The 23,521-nt window shown below is 36.7% G+C and overlaps 1 protein-coding gene across 3 annotated transcripts in view; it reads right to left on the bottom strand.

Moving 5' to 3' along the window:
* Positions 1–320: 320 nt before the first annotated feature.
* The window catches only part of LOC111151535 (ATPase family, AAA domain containing 5), a 45,605-nt gene continuing 22,404 nt past the window's right edge, over positions 321–23,521 (bottom strand). The window contains exons 8-24 of one of the 3 annotated variants that reach the window (XM_022509596.1): positions 22,703–22,860; positions 21,514–21,673; positions 20,875–21,062; position 19,181; positions 18,501–18,597; positions 17,084–17,163; positions 16,711–16,853; positions 16,460–16,610; positions 12,758–12,931; positions 12,348–12,481; positions 11,550–11,643; positions 10,337–10,401; positions 5,986–6,166; positions 3,023–3,204; positions 1,451–2,310; positions 840–998; positions 559–736 (exon numbers count right to left, since the gene is read on the bottom strand). In XM_022509596.1, the coding sequence (XP_022365304.1) occupies positions 658–736; positions 840–998; positions 1,451–2,310; positions 3,023–3,204; positions 5,986–6,166; positions 10,337–10,401; positions 11,550–11,643; positions 12,348–12,481; positions 12,758–12,931; positions 16,460–16,610; positions 16,711–16,853; positions 17,084–17,163; positions 18,501–18,597; position 19,181; positions 20,875–21,062; positions 21,514–21,673; positions 22,703–22,860 (2,906 nt within the window). In that variant the 3' untranslated portion in view covers positions 559–657. Of the gene's footprint in view, positions 737–839; positions 999–1,450; positions 2,311–3,022; positions 3,205–5,985; positions 6,167–10,336; positions 10,402–11,549; positions 11,644–12,347; positions 12,482–12,757; positions 12,932–16,459; positions 16,611–16,710; positions 16,854–17,083; positions 17,164–18,500; positions 18,598–19,180; positions 19,182–20,735; positions 21,063–21,513; positions 21,674–22,702; positions 22,861–23,521 lie in introns of all 3 variants that reach the window. The other 2 variants (XM_022509594.1, XM_022509593.1) reach the window with 2 other exon arrangements.

Genomic DNA, 23,521 nt, shown 5'->3' with positions numbered 1-23,521 from the left:
AAAATGTACAAGGCAAATGATGTGAGTTGGCAAAATATACAAAATATCACATATGTATGGTTGCTAAAAATATCTATGAAAACGACAATTCATAATCTTGTTTTCACTTTGTAAACATTCAATGATTCAATGGCAAAATACACTGGAGGAATACACTAAAAATAAATTTATCTAGAAGATGGTACTTTTTGAAAAATGAAGCATAATTTCTTACCTAGGAAGTTTTTACATAATTTTGTACTGTAGGAACTTGATTACCACCTGGATGATTCATATATACAACTTATCAGAGTACTGACGGGTGGGTGGGAGGGAGGTGGATTAAAAGAGAAAAATTATGGGTTAATTTAATAATGAAACATGTTCAGAAATATAGTGAATTCTACCTTCTAGAAACAACTCACTCACATGCAAAATACAACAAAGCTAACTCAAATAATACAAAAAATTTCAGAAAAAAAAAAAATACCACCACAATCATAAATACAATTTGTAACTCAAATTTTTTCATTTTAAATATTTGAACACTAATAAAAAAATATACAAACAGTCCGTTTTAAATGTACATTAAGAGAAAGAAATTCTTCCATGAAAATCAATATAAAATGTATCTTGAGGAACATAATAATCTGTACAAGGCATTATTAATATGGAATATTAAGGGAAGCCAGCTGCCAAAGTGTTCACAGTCTCTTTCGGAATGTTAAGATGAATACCTTCAAGATAGTGTAGGAACCTGTCAAAATTACAAGGAGAAATTCAAATTTAACCATCAGATGAGAATATTTATTAATCTTGAAATAGCTGTCTACAGTGTTATTTATATAGAGCTTTTTTACCTTCTTTTACTTTTTCCTTGTTCTTTTAACTTCTCAGTCCTACAAATGTTCCGAAGAGTTGGCAAGTACTCAATTATACTAGCTTGTCTGTTACCCAGGTTCAGAAGGGATCGGCTAGAAAATACACTTTTAATGACTGCTGTCCTCTTCCAGGCACTGCTGTAAATGAAAAGTAGTGCATTACTTTGGATTTTTACTGTCCAAGAGAAATGCAACAGTCCCGATCACAACCAGCTTCTGGTTTCTGCTTCTCTTTGCTTCTGGTCTAGATGAGATCAACCAGATTCCAGGTTAACTTCCTATATTACTTTCAACACACTCCCATACCAAAAAGAACCTAGAATGGCTACCCGCTCTCTGCCCCAGCAAATCCAAACTCCATTCCCTGTCGTTCAGGAGTCTTCTAATCTCTCTCATTTTTCTTCCCAGCAATCAGGCTGGTCTCCCTGTCTTATTCTAGAAGGTGCACTATTAATATTAAGGGTTTACCATGATCGATAAAGCCCAGCACTTCAAAATTAGTAAAAAGAAACTAATAGTTTCCTCTTTATCATTTATTATTATTTTTTATCATTTATTATTGAAAAATCAAAAGTAAAAGGAAGACTTACTCTACATTAGCCACTGACTGACTGAAGTATACGTTGCTGCGCTTCTGTGGAACATGAAGAGTAAGCTCCTTTGTTGGATCTCTTCCTGATTTCTTGCAAGAATTCAAGGTTTCCAGTGCTTTTGAAATAGTAGACGAACACTTAGTAAAGCTAAGAGCTTCTATAGCTGCCTTTAATTCTCCAGAGCTCCGAGAAGTCCATCCATCACTGGTCTCCAGACTAAACTCATCACAGAGTCCGCTTTTCACATTTGTCCAACTGAAGTCATTTTGACCAAATTCCTTTTGATCTCCTACATCAGTTAAAACGGCATCTAAGTAGGACATGTTATCCAGGAACTCAGTGAGGGAATTTAAACACTGAGAAACAAGGGCAGAACGTTTCTTTTCTGCCAGTGTTTTAGGTGGACAAGGAACAGATTTCGTGTTAGACTCTACACATTGGTTCAGTTTCTTTGTCTCTAGATTGCTTTCTTTATCTCTGACTTTGCTTTCTTCTGAATTTGAGGAGGAAGATGCAGGGGAAAGGCTAAGAAATTCATTAGAGAAGGTCAATTCAGTGTCAAATAAGTCACTATCATCTAGAATTACTATCTTTTTCTTTTTCTTCTTTTTTTGTGTCTTTTTCAATGGTTTCTCTTCTTCAGAATGTTTCCGAGCAAGACATTTCATATTTTTTGTTGCTGCACTGCTGTCCACACTTACTGATGAACCATAATAGTCTTCTGTTTCTGGAATGATATTAACAGGCAGTGGTAGAATGAACTCAAGATTACTATATAAGAAATCAACATTCTGCATTCGGAATTCTGTAAGAAGCTGGATGAACTGATGCCATTCTTCCTTTGTTCTGATTTTGTGCTGAAAAACAATTTTGAATGAAGGGATGTTATAACAGAACACAGTCTGAACATTTTTCTACCTATATGAATACAGTGGCATCCTTATTCTATCTGAAAAGTAATGACTTGCTACCCTCTCATAATTTTATTAATCTGTACTCCTTAAATTCATCAGAATAGTTTTGAGTCTATAAAATAGATTTAGACTATTAATATTTGAAGAATTAAATTTTTTTTAAAGATTTTATTTATTTATCTGACAGAGATCAAAAGTAGGCAGAGAGGCAGACAGAGAGAGGGGAAGCAGGCTCCCTGCTGAGCAGAGAGCCTGATGTGAGGCTCGATCCCAGGACACTGGGATCACCACCTAAGCCAAAGGCAGAGGCTTTAACCCACTGAGCCACCCAGGTGCCCCAAGAATTAAATTTTCTAATAGTTTATACCCCAATTCAATAGTGAGAACCTCATTTATTTAAAAACTACTTTTCTGAAAATTGTCTTTTTAATCTGAAATCTTTCTAAATTCTAGACTAAATCCTGTATATATGCATTTAGAGCACTGTCTATGCACCATTTGTCAAAGTAGTACAGTATGTTAAAATCAGAAATCTAAAGCCTATAAAAATTATAGGCAAATGTAAGTTAACCTTAAGATTCAAAAGATAGGAATGAGTGTTAGGAAGATGAAAAGGAATAAATATTTAATATCCCACATTAGATACTGAAAATACCTTTAGAAATGAAAATAAATCTTCGGATGGAGAAAAAATGTTCTTAAGGCCAAACAAGGTCTCAACACAGCCAGTATCACATTTGGGAAGATCTGTAGGAATTCTTTTAGTATTTTTAGCTTTATTTTTGGAATCAGGGCCATCTTCAGAGCAAACAAGTTGAACGTTTCTGCTATTTCCCCCTACAAAATTAATTTTAAAAAAACCACAAAACCCTTAGCCATCTATATTTTTAATAAACTGTAGCAAACAATTATTTAAGATCTAAGATCCTTTGGCATTTTTGAGACCTATACTCCCATTTTGTTCTTCTCCACCTATGTATTTAAAATTCATAAAAAGTACAATAAAACACCATTTTTACACTATTTTTAGCATACAGGGGGTAAGAGGAGTGGTGGTAGGCGTACAAAACAATCCGAAAGGAGAAAGTGCAAAGGACTTTGAACAGACAAGTTACAGAAGAAATACAAATATCTAATAAACTCATAAAAAGATGTGCAATTTCACTAGTGATCATGGAAATGCAAAAAAAAAAAAGATACCATATGCTTTTCACCTTTTAAATTGGCAAAAGTAAAACAACTTGGTAACCTAGTTTTCTCAGAGGTATATATTAAAAATCCACCATAAACTATTCATGGGAACATATATCAGTACAATCATCTTTGGGAGGGCACCCTGACAATACCTGTTGGAAAGTAAAAATGTATTCCAGCCTTTGGCCCAGCAACAATACTTCTAGAATTCTCTCCCACTGCAGTACTGACAGATATGCTCAAGGATGCGTGTCTAGACATTCACTGCATATTTTAACGACAAACTGACGATAACTTCAATTTCCTCTAATAAGTAATGGTTAATAAATTGTGTCACATCCATTCCCTATTATGGAATAGCACATAGCTGTGAAAAACAGAGGGATAGAATTGTACCCCTCTGTACATACCAACGAAAAATTCTCAAGTAAAAAACAGCAAACCGATTAACAGTATATATAGTATTGGTTAATTCTGCCAGATAAGTAGGTAGCGATATTTGTACATGCATAGATGAAGTTCTCACAGTGGCTAACTTTAAGAAGTGCGGAAGATCTTTTACTTTCTATTTTATATACTTCTGCACTATTTCAATTTCCAATGAGTACCCACCTGTGTTTTTTAGGAAAGACAGAAATAAAATGCATATAAAATATTTAAGAAAAGAAAGGATGCTATACCTAATTATTATCTTTTAAAGTTTCTGGTATAGCATTTTATATCCAACAGTATGGCAACAGTTACTAATTTGTTTTTTTTTTTTTTAAGATTTTATTTATTTATTTGACACAGAGATCACAAATAGGTGGGGGGGGGGCAGGCTCCCACTGAGCAGAGAGCCCAATGTGGGGCTCGATCCCAGGACCCTGGAATCATGACCTGAGTTGAAGGCAGAGGCTTTAACCCACAGAGCCACCCAGGCACCCCTAATTTTTTTTTTAATTTGTTTGTTCTAAAAGGGTATTTACCATGTCTTATTTATCATATTTACTTCTAAGAAACAGTTAAAGGCACAAGCTCACACTGAATTAAATATATACATTTGCCACTTTGAAATAGAAAAATATATTAAAATTCTGAAATGATCAAAGAGAAAAAAAAATTGACAGGGGATTAATATTACAGAACTTCACCTTGGTTTTATTTAAATATTTGTATATTTCCCAGAGCAGGATCTGTAACTACAGAACTGTGACTATGGAGCATGAAAACCACAAACTATCAACTTCTTCAGGGAAGGAACCATGTCTTATTCATGTAAACACAGGACCTGGCATGGAGAAAGCCCTCAATAAATGTTTGTGACTTCAATTAGGTAACAACGACTAAAGATCGATAAGAAATAAAACATTTCTGGAGTGATAAATTCTTATGAAAAATAGAACTATATATAGACCACTGAAGAAGCTGAAAGAGAACTTACGGTCATATAAAAATAATTTATATATATGGAAAAGTCACCAATGTTTTTTTAATAAGTAAAAAAAAGAAAGCTAGTTGCTAAATAACAGTATTCTTTTTTTTTTTTTAAGATTTTATTTATTTATTTATTTGACAGAGAGATCACAAGTAGGCAGAGAGGCAGGCAGAGAGAAAGGGGGATGGGGGGAAGCAGGCTCCCCACGGAGCAGAGAGCCCGATGTGGGGCTCGATCCCAGGACCCTGAGATCATGACCTGAGCCGAAGGCAGAGGCTCAACCTGCTGAGCCACCCAGGCACCCCTAAATAACAGTATTCTAATTGTTTGTAAGAAACTGTGATTATAAGGCGACTGAGTGGCTCAGTCAGTTAAGTGTCTGATCCTTGATTTTGGCTCAGGTCCTGATCTCAGGGTAGTAAGATAGAGCCCTAAGTGGGGCTCCACACTCAGGACAGAGTCTGCTTGAGATTCTCTCTCCCTTTCCCTCTGCCCCTCCTGCTTCTGCACACATGCTCACTCTTGAAAATAAGTAAAATCTTAAAAAATAAAAAAAGAGGGGCTCCTGGGTGGCTCAGTGCGTTAAAGGCTCTGCCTTCGGCTCAGGTCATGATCCCAGAGTTCTGGGATCAAGTCCTGCATCGGGTTCTCTGCTCAACAGGGAGCCTGCTTCTTCCTCTCTCTCTGCCTGCCTTTCTGCCTACTTGTGATCTCTGTCAAATAAATAAAATCTTTAAAAGAAAAAAAGTTTTTTTAAAAATAAAAAGAAACTATGCTAATAAATTTATAAGTAACAATTTGTTCCATGTGCAGTTTAACTACCCACATTTACCCACACTTAATGTTTATAAAATTTTCACCAGCAAAGTTGACATACATATATTTTCAAGATTAACACGATACCTGGATACTCAAAATTTTGAAAATCTTTCAGATTATTTTGGTATAGCACGTACTTTAATATAGGGTCCTACTGTAGAAATTTCTTTTATAACAGATCAACTTACGACAAAGGGATAATGGCCTTTCTTCTAAAAATCCACCTCCACTTCTAATCCAGAATTGTAAGTAAAGGATACTTTTTCTGATATCACAAGCATTTGTAGTTAACAGTGTTATAAAGTCTTTCACATCAGTTCTAAAGTTCTCAGCCAAGCAGATCATCTGTAAGTAGCTGGCAACATTTAGCTGAGAAAAAGAAAGAGAGAGAAAGAAAAAAGAAACATGGTAAATGGCAGAATTAACAGAAATACATCAGTAATACACATTTAAAAGTAGGACAAATTTCATTAAAATTCATACTATCTTAGCTCTTGAGAATGAAACTGATCTGGAAAAATAAAATAAAGGAATATATTTCCCAAATTAAATATTTTATATAACCTTATTTCAGTAACCGTATACAGTCTAAAACATCAAGGAAACTTTTATGGGAGATTTTCTATAAACCCTGAAGGCAATTTTATTAAACCTTGAGAAATTCCCTTAGTATTAAATAATGGTACAACTTAATGGAATATTTTACAGGCCATTAAAACTATAAATATGAATACTATAATAATACTGATAGAGTATTATTATACCAGAGTTAGAAAATTCTATCAATGCATGTACAAACGCATAAATGTAAATAAACAAGAAACATTAGGGGAAAAAACCAAAAAGCAAAACCCATGTGATTTTTTTTTTTTTAAAGATTTTATTTATTTATTTGAAAGAGAGAGAGAAAAGCTAGAGAGAGAAAGAAAGCATAAGCAGGAGGAGAGGTAGAGGAAGAGAGGGAGAATCACGCTCTCCGTGGAACAGGAAGCCCGATGCAGGACTCCATCCCAGGACTCTGGGATCATGACCTGAGCCAAAGGCAGAGGCTTAACCAACTGAGCCATCCAGGTGCCCCCAAATTTTCATTTTATTTAATGTTCCATCAATATTGCTATGACATTTTTTTTGCAAAACAACAAAACATACACCCCACTGTTTTTGGAAAGCTTCTTACCTGGAAAAGCTAAAACAAAGTTACATTTACATTCTGCAGATTTTACAAGACCACTAGCATTTTTACTTTAAACAAGACAATTTAAAAAATGATTTCTCCTATTAAATCTCTGACCTCATCCTATGTACATACATTACTCCTGCATACTTTTGGGACTTCTGCTTCACAATCTAGGAATTCTGCTTTCATAATGAACTACCTACTATCAGACAAACCTTGCCATCAGTAATAATGATAAACTCCATCACCAACTACAAATAAATAAAAAAAGCAAATGATTTGAAGGGACCAGAGAGTAACCAAAAGCAGAAGATAACTGAAGGGAAAATCAACAATTAGACAAAAGAAAATGGCCCTGGGTGAATCCCCACCCCCATCTCCTCCCCTCTAAATCGATTTCTGACTTAGGGCAGGATGGAGCAGCAGTAGCTAAAACTCAGACAGAAAGTCACAGTGTTACGGGCTTGAACCAGAGGACAGAGTTTGGGATGCTGGCAGTAGTTGGAAAGTGAGAGGGGATGTCTGTGAAAGTAGGGAAACAGATTCTAACTAGAGAAGATTGCAAATCCCTGGCTGACACCTGAACTTCACATGTGTGAGCCTGTCTGAAAGCACGCAGCTAAAACTGAAAGAGCTGGGCAGAAATTTTAGCTGCTACATATTACAGGAGAGTATCTATTCAGAGGAAGAGAACCGAATCCAGAGTATCTACAACATATCACTCGCAAAGTAAAGGATAAAACTCTAAACTCTAAAACTACGACACATACAAAGAAGCAGGAAAAGTAACTAACTCCTCAGAGACAACCAATAGATTTAATCACAAAGTGAAGAAGATGGGAGACAAACCATAAGACACTCTTAATCTCAGGAAACAAACTGAGGGTTGCTGGAGGGGAGGGGGAGAGGGGGATAGGGTAGTTGGGTAATGGACACCGGGGAGGGTATGTGCTGTAGTGAGCGCTATGTATTGTGTTAGACTGATAAATCACAAGCCTGTACTCCTGAAATAAATATTATATGTTAATAATTTTTAAAAAGGAAAAAAAAAAAGATGGCAAAGATGTTGAAATTGGCAGAATTTTAAAACAGCTAGTAAAACTATGCTTAAAGAAAACTGGCTCATAATGAATAAGAAAGTCCAGCAGACGAGGCGCCTGGGTGGCTCAGTGGATTAAAGCCTCTGCCTTCAGCTCAGGTCACAATCCCAGGGTTCTGGGATGGAGCCCCACAGCAGGCTCTCTGCTCCGTGGGGAGCCTGCTTCCCCTCTCTCTCTCTGCCTGCCTCTCTGCCTACTTGTGACGTCTGTCTGTCAAGTAAATAAATAAAACCTTTAAAAAAAAAAAATCCAGCAGAAAAGTAGAAACCATAAAAAGAAGGAAACAGGGGTGCCTGGGTGGTTCAGTCGTTAAGCATCTGCCTTCGGCTCAGGTCATGGTCCCAGGGTCCTGGGTTTGAGCCCCACACTGGACTCCCTGCTCAGTGGGGAGCCTGCTTCTCCTTCTCCCTCTGCCATTCCCTCCATTTGTGCTCTCTGGCTCTAACTCTCTGTCAAATAAATTTTAAAAATCTTAAAAAAAAAAAAAAAAAAAAAGGAAACAGCAAATGCAAAACTAGAAATCATAGTATCAGAATAAAAATTTTACCAGATGAGCCTCGGAAGAATGGAGGTGGCAGGAAAAAAGTGTCAGTTAAATTTGAAGATTAATCAATATAAATGATCAAACCAAAAGTACAAACAGAAAAAAGTTGGGGGGGGTGGAGAACAGCATGCCTCAGTGGCCCCTGAGACAATGTAAAATGTCTAACGTACTTGTAATTAAACTCCCAAGAGGGAAAGAGAAAATGGGCATGAAATAAATTTGAAAAATTAAGTTTAAAAATGTCCCTCATTGAAGGAATGACATGTATTTACAGATTGTAGATATCCAAGAACCACAACCAGGACAGACATGAAGAAAAATAACACCTAGGCACATCACAGGCAATTGCTGAAAACTCAAGTTAGGGGTGCCTAGGTGGCTCAGTCGGTTGAGCCCTTGGCTCAGGTCATGATCACGGGGTCCTGGGATTGAGACCCACATTGGGCTCCCTGCTCAGCAAGGTGACTGTTTCTCCCTCTGCCCCTCCCCCCTGTTTGTGCTCCCTCTCTGTCATGCTGTCTTAAATAAATAAATGAAATATTAAAAAAAAAAAAAAAAGAAAACTGGGGTGCCTGGGTGGCTCAGTGGGTTAAAGCCTCTGCCTTCAGCTCAGGTCGTGATCCCAGGGTCCTGGGATCAAGCCCTGCATCAGGCTCTCTGCTCAGCAGGGAGCCTGTTTCCTCCTCTCTCTCTGCCTGCTTCTCTACTTGTGATATCCATCTGTCAAATAAATAAATAAAATCTTAAAAAAAAAAAAAAAAGAAAACTAAAGTTAAAGAGAATATCCTGAAGGCATCCAGAAAATAATGACATATTACACAGGAGGGGAAAAAAAAAGGTGACATAATCAGAAATACCACTGGCCAAAAGAAAAAGGAATGACATCTTTAAAGTACTGACTCAGGGCACCTGGCTGGCTCAGTTGGTAGAGCATGTGATTCTTGATCTCTGGGTGATGAGTTGAAGCCCAGGGTGTGCAGCCTACTTAAAAAAAAAAGTACTGATGGAAAAACTGAGAACCCAGATTTCTTTTTTTTTTTTTTAAGATTTTATTTATTTATTTGACAGAGAAAGAGAAAGATCACAAGTAGGCAGAGAGGTAGGCAGAGAGAGAGGGGGAAGCAGGCTCCCCGCTGAGTAGAGAGCCCGATGCAGGGCTTGATCCCAGGACCCTGAGATCATGACCTGAGCCGAAGGCAGAGGCTTTAACCCACTGAGCCACCCAGGCGCCCCTGTCCTAATCCACTTCAAATGGCCTAGAAACCACCACCAACATCCTTCATAAATGTAGACACGAAAGTCCCCAACAATATATGAGCAAATCAAATCCAGAACTGCAAAAAGACATAACACATCATGACCACATTATCCTAAGAATGCAGGACTGCTCTGACATTCAAAAATCAACTAATATCATTTGCCATATTAATAGAATTAAAAAGATGAACTATATGATTGCTTCAAAGGTAGAAAGTATCTGACAAAATTCAACACCATTGACAATAAAAACACAGCTAACTGATGAAAATCTATGAAAATCAGCTAATATCACACTTGCTGATAAAAGAGTGCCTACTTTAGCCCCAAATTCAGAAACAAGGCAGAGATGTTCATGTTTAATTCCTATTCAACAGTGTACTGAAGGTTTGCTGGCACTATCACATTAAACCACCCTTTATAGAGTTGTGACGTGATTTATGATCAGAATGAAAACTTACAAGCGAAGGAGTAGTGAAATTAATTTCTTCAAAACAGCCATCAAACATTAAACTAAATGTTGGATCTAGAGGAAAAAGAATTTTTAAAAAACCATTAAGACTACTCAATTCATTTTTCCAGTTACTTTTTCTATGAAAATATTCTATATTGCATGGGTAATGAAAATATCATGTAAATTATAAATCATTAAAGGAACTGAATTTGTCTTGACCTAAAGTAACTTGTGATCTTTAATTAAAATACCATGTACCCTTTGAGTAACATGATTTATATCCGTATTTTTAGAGTACAATCACTAACAGTCAAATGAGCCATTAATTTGTAAGTGGAGTCTAACATAAACACATTTTCCTACAGAAATCCACAGCGGAGATACACTGCTGAATACATGCAATGAAAAAATATTAGAAAACAGTGTCATAATTCAGTGTTTATAATGAAACAAACAAACCAACCAACCTGTATGAGTCTTAAAATTGAACACTGAATGTAAATTACTAGGAAGGTGGACCAACTCCAGGGGCACCTGGCAGGCTCAATCGGTGAACTGTGTGACTTTTGATCTTGGGGTCATGGGTTCAAGCCCCATATTGGGTGTAGAGATTACTTAAAAATAAAATCTTAGAAAAAAAACAAAAAGGAAGTGGACCAATTCCATTAGGCTGGCTATGGCTTACTTTGACAAAATATGCAATAATTCATATGGAAGTGTTCTCAGGGAATAAGGAATGGCTAAGTTCAATATTAAGGCACTGAAGAAAAAATTTTTTATGGACTCCATAAAAAGTTCTGACCAGCGAGTAACATTTGGTGATCTAATTATAAGTATGAAGAAGAGGCATAGAGAAGGATCTGTTGTCGCCCCTACCAAAACCCCTTTCCTGGATAAAATTTCTTTACCTACATTCTACGCTGTTGTAGGCATCCTAAATATCTAATACTCTACACAGTGATTCAAAGTAGTATCCAGTTCCACACCACTGCTATTCGCAGGGTAATACAGTAACTTTATAATTACTCAAGGTTGTGGATCGAAAGCAAATTCGTAATTTGTAATTCTTCACTTAAAAAATGATCTAGGAGCCTCCAAATTTTAGGAAAAAAGACTTAATTTACTAGCAGACTTTTAAAGGAACGTTTTTAACTAAAATGAGCAGCTTTCTCAAAATATTTAAACCAAAAGTAATTAGCTGCAAAATCACTGTTACTTACCACTAGTAGTAAGAATCACAGGTCTCTTAGTTGTTGCCATGAATGTTTTGATTGCATTCAAAAACCCAGCATCTTCTTCAAAAATGACATCAACCTAAGAGCCATTTATGACAATAATACTGTAATGAGTAACAAAACATGTACTGGATATGTTACATATACATAATAGATATAGTATATGTCTGTTAGAGACAAAATTTATGAATCTATGAAATTTATGAACAGTATGATTCAGCCCATACTGAAAGCTTAAAATATTTTGAACTATTAAAAGTAAAAAAAAAATTATCAAATATTAAACCAAAAAAATGGAGTCACTCATAATTGGACAAGTATGAGTCAGAATAATTTCTACAATCACTGAACAATAAATAATAATCCTGAATTGCATTAATCATCCTTCTGAAAAGTTCTTCTATGGTTGACAGTTTCACTCGCTTTAAATTCAAACAGATTATATTGGGTACCCGGGCGGCTTAGGCAGTTAAATACCGGACTCTTGATTTCCACTCAGGTCATGAACTTAGGGTCCTGAGATCAAGCCTCACATCTGACTCCGCACTCAGGATGAAGTCTGCTTGAGACTCTCTCTCTCCCTCTGCCCCTTCCCCAACTCGGGCATACACACACATGCTCTCTAAATAAATAAAACCTTTAAAAATTTTTTTAAACATTTAAACAGATACAAGTATTCCCAACTTTCTTGGCTATTTTACAATACTTTATAGTAACACATATAGTAACCCTTAGGGTAAGTTCTTACTACGAGATAACATAAATATATGCCCATAAGCCTACCTCCTCAAAAAGAATGAGAGATGTTGCATTTTTCCTGTTGGGTTCCTCAGCTCCAAATTCTTTGACATTTGACTTAGTTGTGTTTGCAGATTTAGTCTGAGTAATTGGTTTTTGTTCACAAGAATTTTTTATTCCTGCATAAATAAAATATTAGTATTTTAGATAAAATCAACTTTTAATAGAACCCTGTATGCTTCTGCGGAATAAACTCAAACTGAAACCCCCTATCAAAAATTAAACAAGGGGAAAAAACTGAAACAAAATATCAAAACTCTTATATGTAGGACCTTCAGTATAGCTGAGGTTTAACAAATAGCAAAAGAAACCCAGGAAATATGATAAAATTTTTATGTATCAGGGTCATTAGTATTAAAAACTGTCATATACATTTTGTACATTTAATGCCTTACCTTTATTATTTTTCAGGAGTACTACTTCTTCATTATTTTTTGGCTTGGAAGACACTTTAAAATAATTTGCCAAAGTTTTAGGTGGAAGTGTTCGCTTTGGTACGTTAGTTTGTGGTGATGGTGGAGGAAGTTTCCTTGGCGATGTAAGAACTTTCTTAGGGGAACTTAATTTTTCTGCCAAAAACAAATTTACTGAAGGATGAGTATTCTAAAAGTTAAACGGATGGTAAGATCGAGTTATTCACAGTCTATACTTCTACTCTTACTAGCTAAAAATTAATATAGAAGTTTCCTTTCATTCTCATATTCAAATACTGTATACAAATAGTACTGTACTGTTACAGTTATTCTATTATCAGAGAAGGTAAAGCCAGTCATTTGGAAAAGACATTCTTTTCCAAAGAAACATACATCCTTGAAGCAAAGAATGTTTAGAATCCCTCCATTCACTTTCTCTCCATCAGCTGGAGTTCAGAAGAGGCTGGAGGAAACGTGATAATGGTATACACGGAGATATACCTGCTATCCAACTTCAGGTTAGCCCTATAGTAAATGGATACTGCAAGCAGAGAATACGTTTTTCTAGAGATGTAGTGAAGGACAGATAGAATTCTACAGTCCCAAGCATTTATTCCAGAGCATGTCCTTTACTCCCCTCTAAGTGCTCTGATTCAGTCTTCACATGTACAGATTCTGTTTATTATTTTTTACACCTCATTTGCACAGATCTTATCATATCCTTTGTATATTACAGGTGTTTGCAAACTGAGTTTGCCACTTGCAACGACATGGACAGGATAGATTACTCAGAAGGATTTTGCTAAGTAATGGGACAAAATTAGTCCTAAACTAAATGCTGCTATCGCCTCCCCTAATACAGCATAAAAGACCCAAAACAATCAAACTTAGAGAAAAAATTGGGCATGGTAACACAGAAAATATAAAAGGACCCAAGTCCAGCTTCTAGAAATAAAAACTATAATGTGTGAAATACAAAATACATTAGAGGGCATGGACAGCCTACCACATGCTGCAGAAAATATTTGTGAACTTCAGTAGTTAGAAACTATCCAAGAGAGGAACAAGAAAACTGCAAACCTGAACAATCATCGAGCTGAAGACAGCTTAGCTTAGCAGCATTATTCAGAATAGAATGTGGTGGGCGCCTGGTGGCTCAGTGGGTTAAGCCTCTGCCTTCAGCTCAGGTCATGATCTCAGGATCCTGGGATCAAGCCCTGCATCGGGTTCTTGGCTCAGCGGGGAGCCTGCTTCCCCCCCACCTCAGCCTGCCTCTCTGCCTACTTGTGATCTCTGTCAAATAAATAAATAAAGTCTTAAAAAAAAAAAAAAAAGAATAGAATGTGGTATGGAAACAACCTGAGTGCTACCCATGAATGGATCCAGATGCGGTTTCTATACACAATGGAAGATTACTCAGCCCGAAGAAAGGACATCCTGCGGTTTGGAACAGCACAGATGGACCGGGAGCACATCAGACTAAGTGAGGTTAAGTCAGACAGAGAAAAGCAAGTACTCTATGACATTCCTTATGTGTGGATTCTAAAAAAGCCAAACTCACAAAAACAGAGAGTAAAATGGTGGTTACCAGGAGATGGGGTAGGGGATAGGACAAATGTTTAAGGGCACAAACTTGCAATGAGTAATAAATAAATCCTAGAGACCTAATGCACAGTATAGTAAATATAGACAATATATTATAATCACCAAACTTCCCGAGGCTATAACTGAGTTATTCCAACCACTAAAAAGAAGGAATTATGTAATGTGATAGAGGTACTAATTACTAATTATCAACACAATGGCAAACATACTGCTATATAAATGTATAAAATTAACATGTTGTATGCCTTAAATATATACAATGTTATATGTCAGATATATTTTAATTAAAAGAAAAAAAATAATGCTTGGAATTTTCCAAATTTGATAAACTATAAACTCATTCATACAAGAAGCTCAACAAACCCCAACCATATGAAACATGAAGAAAACCACACAACGCATATCAAAGTCAGAGTTGCTAACAATGAGTGACAAAGAGAAAAATCTCAAAAGAAGCAAAGAAGCAGATGACTGAAACACATGATATATACACAAATCCATGAGTTCATCATAATACTGAAAAAAAGTAAACTACCCCAAAACTCACTGGACAACCTCAGAGATTACTAGGGCATCGTTACTCTGTGAACTGATAAATAAAAGGAAAGAATGAAGCATTTCTCGTGCCTTTCCTGTACAAACTCTATGTCAAAGTGTCCAGACAGTTGATGAGAAGTGCTTCTCAGAATTTTAACTAATAAATTCAGAAAGGCTAAGTGAATTACAAAATCACCCATTTTCTAACCTTTAATGAAATAATCAATCTACTCGATAAAGATCATTCATGGCTACAAAATACTATTTGTTCAAAGAATGATGGGGGAACTCTTTAATGGACAGGTCAGCCTGGAAACAAGTGAACTCATCAGTCCATGTTAATATCACAAAGCACACAGCCTTGCCTAAGCATGTACATAGCCCTGAAACAGAAACTGAATCTAATCAAGCCCACAGATCTAACTGCCAGTTTACAAGTAAATAGGGAAGAGGAGTATATTAACTGATACCATAAAGATACAATCAGCCATATCTAAAAATGTGAGAAATATTATGAAAACTGACCCATGTTCTTCAACAAATAAATGGTATGAAAAAGATGAGGGAATTATTAGGGAGACTGAAAGAAATTTTAAAAAACATTAATCAAATGTAGATGTAAACCTTGTTTGGATCCAAATTTGCACAAAGCATTTAAACAACAGAAAGAGTATGTATGTATTAGAAGGGTATGTATTAGACCAAATTAAGGTATAAAGTTAATTTCATTAGGTTTAATTATAATACTGTGGTTATGCTTTTTTAAAAGTCCTTATCCGGGGATGCCTGGGTGGCTCAGTTAGTTAAGTGTCTGCCTTTGGCTCAGGTCATGATCCCAGGGTCCTGGGATCAGGTCCTGCATTGGGCTCCCCACTGGGGAATCTGCTTCTCCCTCTCCCTCTGTCCCTGCTGGTGTGCTCGCACACGCTCTCTCTCTCACTCACCCTCTCAAATAAATAAAATCTTAAAAAAAAAAAAAAAGTCCTTATCAAGGGTGCCTGACTGGTTCAGTCAGAGGAGCGTGTGACTCTTGATCATGGGGTTGTACACGTTCCGTGTAGAGATTACTTAAAAATAAAATCTTAATAAATACATGAATAAATAAATAAATAAGTAAAGTCCTTATCAGAGATACCTGTGAAGTATATATGGGTAAAATTATATGATGGTCTTAAGATTTGTTTTAAAACTGTACAGGCAAAAATTAAAACAGTGTGTGTGTGTGTGTGTGTGTGTGTGTGTGTGTAGGAAAAGATAAAAAAATGAATGGCAAAATGCTGATTACTAAAATTCTTTTTTGTATATTTTACTTATTTATTTAAGATTTTATTTATTTATTTGACAGAGAGAGTCACAAGTAGGCAGAGAGGCAGGCAGAGAGAGGGGGAAGCAGGCTCCCCGTTGAGCAGAGAGCCCGATGCAGGGTTCAAGCCCAGGACCCTGAGATCATGACCTGAGCCGAAGGCAGAGACTTAACCCACTGAGCCACCCAGATTTTGTTTTTTCAAAGATATTATGACCTAAGGACAATAGTTTACTTACTTGGTGACTTGCCCAGGTTGTAACTATTGAAAAAGCAAGGTTTTTGAGAGTTCACACCTTGCTTGTCCACTTGATGGGACTGAGTGGCTTCCTTCAGTTGAGATAGAATTTGTCTACCACTGCGCTGAGAAGATGCATTGACTTCAAATATCTAAAAGAAGAATAAATGAAAGTAAGGCAGAATGGTTGGTTTTCCTTTAATTCAAGTGTAACTACGACATTAACATTCTCCCAGTGTAGCTCCTACTAACCTTGAATCCGAGCTCCTGAGCACAAGCATACACCGCAGCAGTTTTTCCCACTCCTGTTGGTCCTGTTATAAGAACAGTATTGCAAAGGCGAGTCTCTTCTTCGTCATCTGAACTGCCTTTAAAATCTATGCTATCCAATGGATCTGAAAAATTATTCAAATGCAAATTATCATTTGATAATTGCTCAGGCAACAACTCTATCTCATGAAACCCAATGATCAAACCTTATAAACTTCTTGTCAGTAAATGCTAGAAATTTAATTTACAAAAGCTAGAAAATCAAGTATAAAATACCAGTTAGGAAATTTTATATGAATATTTAGCTCATCTAACTTGAAATGTCCAGTCAAACGGAGAAAAGGACTCAAAATACCTTCCTGTTTCTCATCTTTTTTTCCCTTCAAATTTTGTCTTTCCTCCAATTCAGCTCTTCTCTTCCAATCTTTCAACCAACTGCCATAAGAAAATGTATGTTAATAAAAATAATGCACAGATTAGAGCTGTATCTCTTTGAATCAACTAAATAGTAAAATATTTTTACACGGGCATGAATATTTTTAAATGAAGTAATTTTTTTTACCAAAACACACAAGACTCTATGAACTAAGTTATTCACAGCAACATTGTTCCTATTAGCTTCCATAGGGAAAAACCTAGAAGTACCTCAGTAGGAGAAAAGATACACACAGTGCAGTTACCTAAAAAACCAGTATAGAGCAGCTATAAAGAACCGAGGTGGGGCGCCTGGGTGGCTCAGTGGGTTAAAGCCTCTGCCTTTGGCTCAGGTCATGGTCCCAGGGTCCTGGGATCGAGCCCCACATTGGGTTCTCTGCTCAGCGGGGAGCCTACTACCCCTCCCCTGCCTATTTGTGATCTCTCTGTCAAATAAATAAATAAAATCTTAAAAAAAAAAAAAAAAAAAAGACTGAAGAGACCGTGTGATGACATGAAAGATGTCTAATACACGATGCTAAGTGAAAGTAGAAAGATGAAGTTCTAGTTTGGAGCTAGACTGCCCAAGTTTGAGTTCCAGCTCCACCACTTCTGAGCTGTGTGACTCTGGACAAATCATTCAACCTCTGTAGGCCCATTCCTCATCTGTAACATAAGGACAACAGTATTTATCCTCATAGTTTTAAGGATTAAATGAGCTAAGAACAATGCAAGTAATTAGAATGATGCTAGACTCAAAGTGTTAACTATTATTATGGGTCCCTATTTCTTATATGAAATCCTTTGGACCAGGTGAGTTTTAGAATTCAAAAATTTTCAGATATTATAAGTAATTTGGTACATATACCACATATAACACGATACCTCTAATGGGGTCTGTAACATTACATCCACAATCACTTAATATTTCTGTTTAAAAAAATGTATGAACTCCTACTAAGTGGGAATCCATAAAAACCATAAAATATAATAAAGTTAGTAACTTTTGGTTTTCAGAACTTCTTGGATGTGGGAATCATAGACAAAGGATTCTGGACCTGAATTAGTAATATGATCCTATTTGTTAGGAAGAAAGGAGATAATATATGCATAATATATGTATAACCTTACATTTTTCTGTAAAGTCATACAAGAAAACTTTAATAGTTGTTACCTCTGGAAAGCAGAAATGGGAGAAAAGATGGATATTTATTTTCACATTTTTCTTAAAATTTTTTTAAGATTTTCCATGTAATGTATTACTTTATAATTTCTAGATTTTAGTATAAAGAAAACAGACTACGTAGTAAAACTAGATCCATAAACAATTTCTCAATTCTTTTATAAGTTTTACCAACCTATGTAACTTTTTTATAGCTATCTCATTGCCTATGAGTTCACTGGAGTTCTGAGGTTGATACTTTTCTGTCCAGAGCATGTCTTCAGTTCCAAAATCTAAAGCAAAAAATACATATTAAACATTTTTCCTTGACATAAGTATATACTCTTGACATTTACGGTATTGTTTCATGTAAACAATGAGTATTTATCCAGGTATTTATATCTATAAAATGCCAAAAGGGGGGGCGCCTGGGTGGCTCAGTGGGTTAAGCCGCTGCCTTCGGCTCGGGTCATGATCTCAGGGTCCTGGGATCGAGTCCCGCGTTGGGCTCTCTGCTCAGCAGGGAGCCTGCTTCCCTTCCTCTCTCTCTGCCTGCCTCTCTGCCTACTTGTGATCTCTGTCTGTCAAATAAATAAATAAAATCTTTAAAAAAAAAATGCCAAAAGGGGCAATTTCAAAACTTAACATTACATTTAAAAAAAAATTTTTTTTTAAATTTTTGGTATTTTTATTTGAGGGAGAGGGGGAGAAAGCATGAATGGGGGGAGGGGCAGGGGGACAAGCAGACTCCCTGATGACCAGGGAGCCCAGCCCTGGGCTTGATCCCAGGACTGAGATCATGATCTGAGCTGAAGTCAGAGTCTTAACTGCCTGAGCCATCCAGGCACCCCACATCTAAATTTTTCATATCAAAACCCTTTCTCCTTAAAAGCTAACCACCACTGGGATGCCTGGGTGACTTAGACAGATAAGTGCCCAACTCTTGATCACCACTAGGATGCCTGGGTGACTTAGACAGATAAGTGCCCAACTCTTGATCTCAGTTCAGGTCTTGATCTCAGGATTGTGAGTTCAAGCCAAGTTGGGCTCCATACTGGACATGGAACTTACTTAAAAAAAAAAAAAAAAAAAAAGGATAGGGGCCTGGGTGCTTAGTCAGTTAAGCATCCAACTCTGATTTTGGCTCAGGTCATCATCTCAGGGTCATGAACTCAGGGTAGTGAGATCCAGCCCCATGTCCGGCTTGGCACATAGAGAAGTCCGCTCTTCTCCCTCTTCCTCTGTCCGCCCCCTGACCCCAGTGTGCTTTCTCTCTCTCTCTCAAATAAATAAATCTTAAAAAAAAAAAAAGGCCAACCACCATAAAGTCTCATGGCAGTAAGGTTTAAAAATACACATTTAGGGGTACCTGCTTGGCTCAATTGGTTAGGTGTCTGCCTTCTGCATAGGACACGATCCCAATATCCTGGGATCGAGTCCCACATCAGGCTCCTTGCTCAGTGGGTAGCCTGTTTCTCCTTCTGCCTATTGCTCCCCCTGCTTGTGCTCTAGAGCGTGTGTGCTCACACTCTCTCTCTCTCTCACAAATAAATAAATAAACAAATAAATAAAATCTTAAAAAAAAAAAAAGTACATATTTAGAGGCACTTGGCTGGCTCAATTGGGGTCGCAAGTTCAAGCCCCACATTGAGGTTGCAGATACTTAAAAATATTAAGTATTAAAAAATATATAAAAGTACACATTTAAAATTTTAATAATCACTAAAAAACATGAAATATGAAAAATAAGTTATACTATAAGAAATAATCTGAAGAGCAAAGGCAGCATAATTCTAGCGCAACTTCCTTTGACGCCTAAAAAAAACAAAACAAAACAAAACATTAAACTATCCTCTTAAGTCAACCGGGGTAAATGGAGATGTGCAACACTCCCATTTGAGAAGACTGAATGTTGTAAAGATGCCAATTCACTCCAAATGAATCTATACACTAATCCAAAATCAAAACCCCAGTGGGATCTGTGGGGGTAGGAGAACCTATAGTTCATTCAGCAGTGTAGCTACATGAACATAGTTTAAAGAAACGATAGGAGACTTGCTGTACAAGTATCAAAACATACACTAAAGCTATCTAACAGAATGAATTAATTCAAAAGAATACTTTGAAAAAGCTAGGTAACCCAAATGGGAACATGTCAGAGACATGTGAAACAAATGTAAAATAAATGGTGTAGTGTAACTCCAGGTTTTTATAAAAGCACACGTATTTACAGAAGCACAGAAAAATCCAACATCAAACACCAATCTGTTAAATGTGGTACTCTTTTTAAAGCTGTCATTAGGAAGGCTCCCACTTGTTTTATACACACATATCACTTGAATGCTGCATGAACATGTATTAAAGAGAAGAGAAGATGAGAGGTTAAGTACACAAAAGTGTTCTAGGACCAGAAGGAGAAGATCTGATTTACCAGGAATAGATCTTTCTGAGGGAGACTCTTTGCCATCATCTATCATCAGAACATCAGGATCTTCAACTACTTCTGTTTCTACTTTACATGTTGTGCTCAGAGCAGTCTCTTTCTTCCTGGATGTTTTAGAAAGAAGGACTTTACAAGAGTCTAGCTTTATCCTGGTGGAGTTATTTCTTTTGTCAAGTTCTTCTGGCTTCCCATTTGTCTTTTTTGGACTTTGTGAATACTCGTTTGGTTTTTTTCTTTTTGACTTCTGAATTTCCGTTTCCACTCGTTTCCTTTTAGTTTCTTTTTGATTGACATCGGGCTCTCGTGGTGGACTTTCTATTTCAGAAGTCACAGAAATGCATGTGTTTAACAAGTCAACCGAAATGAAATTTTAATATCCGACCATCTTAATGTCACTTCCGAATATCCAATAATCTTAATACCACAAAATGAAGAAGCAAGAATCAAACATGGCACACGGAAAGCAAGCAGGCTATCTTGTTATTTAGACTGCCTTTTGTACAAGCTGTGTAAATTCAAATAGTCTTATCTAATGCTTTCCTTAAATGAACTATGAATATCTTAATTAAAGCCGCCATTGCGTTCGCATCTATGGAAAATGGCAGGGGCCAACACTGCACTTAAACAAGATGCTTTACTTCAGCTGAACAATTTTTCCTGCCAACCATAAGCAATATTCTCTCTGTGGACTTGGAAGAGTCAATGACCAAGTCTTAATGTTTTCAAAAGCAAAATGTTAATGTAAATGATAATAATTATCACTAACCTTGTTTACGATGACACTCAGAAAGCCCCTGGTGCTCACTTCGTTTTTTTAGAAGCAAGGAAAAGTATTTCCTCAAAGAAAATTCAGGATTTGACCACCTAATTTCCTCCAGCAAAAGATTTCTTACTTCTTCAGTCAAATCTTTCCTTTTCTCCACAAACTGCAATACAGAGTAAAATGCTCAGTAACAAGGGTGCCTGGGTGGTTCAGTGGGTTAAAGCCTCTGCCTTCAGCCCGGGTCATGATCCCAGGGTCCTGGGATCGAGTCCCACATCGGGCTCTCTGCTCAGCGGGGAGCCTGCTTCTCCGTCTCTCTCTGCCTGCCTCTCTGCCTACTTGTGATCTCTATCTGTCAAATAAATAAATGAAATCTTAAAAATAAATAAATAAAACAAAATGCTCAGTAACAGACCCACATTGTCTATTTTTTTAAGGGTTTTTTTTTTTTTTTTTTTTTTAAGTAATCTCAGGTGTCTGGGTGGCTCAGTTGATTAGGCGTCTGCTGTCAGCTCGAGCCATGATTCCGAGGTCCTGGGACTGAGCCCAGCATTAGGCTCCCTGCTCAGTGGGGAGTCTACTTCTCCCTCTGCTCCTCCCCCAGCTCATTCTCTCTCTCTCTAATAAAATCTTAAAAAGAAATAAACAAAAAATAAAGTTATCTCTATGCCCAATATGAGGCTCAAACTCACAACCCTGAGTTGTGAGTATCTTGCTCCAACAACTGAGCCAGCCAGGCGCCCCCTACACTATTAATATTAATCACCAACTACTTTCTGTCTATAATAAATCAGTATTAATGTAGGAGTAGCTTCAGTGACTAAATACAACCTTGACAATGAAGCTGCATTTGCATACTTTTGAAGGACTTAGTTCATATTTTCATTGTTCCCTCTTTCAACTAATTGTACATTACACATTTATTAGATTAGAAGGCTGATTTATATAATATCTAAATGTGCTATATAACCTAATATTCTTTTGAAATTGGCTACCAGTAATTCCTAAAACATTTCTAAAGCTCTAGGAATATTTAAAAGAGATGTCTATCTCAACTGGGATTTATTTTTTAAAACTGGACTCTAGGGGAAAAAAATGAACTTTAGGCCACAATAGTAGATTTCCAATTTTTTTTTCTCTCTAAAAGATATGAAGGAAACACCCTATAATGGAGGAGCTCTCCAGTACTTACCCCAACAGCAGAATTAGTCCTTTTAGAATTTGAATTCAATGTTGAAAATTCACCAAGAGCAAGAACACATTTTGAGAGATCTATTACTTTAGTATTCAGTTCTTTAAGTTTAGTTAAAAGAGAGCAAGTAGGTGGTTTCAAATGCCACAAATGGCATCCTAAAGAAAAACAAAACAAATACCTTAATTACTTTCACTCACACACATCAAATGCCAAATACCCAAACATGAAAAGACCTGACAACTACATAGTTAACATAAAGATACCAAAACTCAAATGAGTGCACAGGGAACCCATTCTTACTTCCAACGAATACAATTAATAAAAATTACTGAGCCTTCTGATCCAACTGTTTAAAATAACCAAGTAATAGCAAACTTTCTTTTCTTCTTAAATCAACCTTGCTACTCAGGGTAAAAATTTCAGGGGCAGGTAGCATCCTGCTTTAAAATTTAAACTTTGAGGGGTATCTGGGTGGCTCAGTCGGTTAAGCATTTGCCTTTGGCTCAGGATCCTGGGATCGAGCCCTACATCAGTTTCCTTGCTTAGCGGGGAGCCTGCTTCTCCCTCTCCTTCTGCCCCCCCCCTCCCCCTCACGCCCCCCCACCTCTCTCTCACAAGTCAAATCTTTAAAAAAAAACTTTAAGATAAATAAATAAATAAATAAATAAAATTTAAACTTTGAAGTCAGACCTGAGTTCAAATCCAGACTGTGCCATTTGCTAGCTAGGTTGAACATGGGCAAGATCCTAAACCTTAGTTTCTTCCTCTGTAAAGTAGGGGTGATAATTATAATAGTCAACCTCCTAGAGTTGTTAC

The sequence above is a fragment of the Enhydra lutris genome, unplaced genomic scaffold, assembly GCF_002288905.1.
Source record: "Enhydra lutris kenyoni isolate GAN:26980312 unplaced genomic scaffold, ASM228890v2 scaffoldscaffold26, whole genome shotgun sequence".
In the NCBI taxonomy this organism is placed as follows: domain Eukaryota; kingdom Metazoa; phylum Chordata; class Mammalia; order Carnivora; family Mustelidae; genus Enhydra; species Enhydra lutris.
Note: the sequence above shows the minus strand (reverse complement) of the source record. Positions and strands in the feature narration are given on the sequence as shown.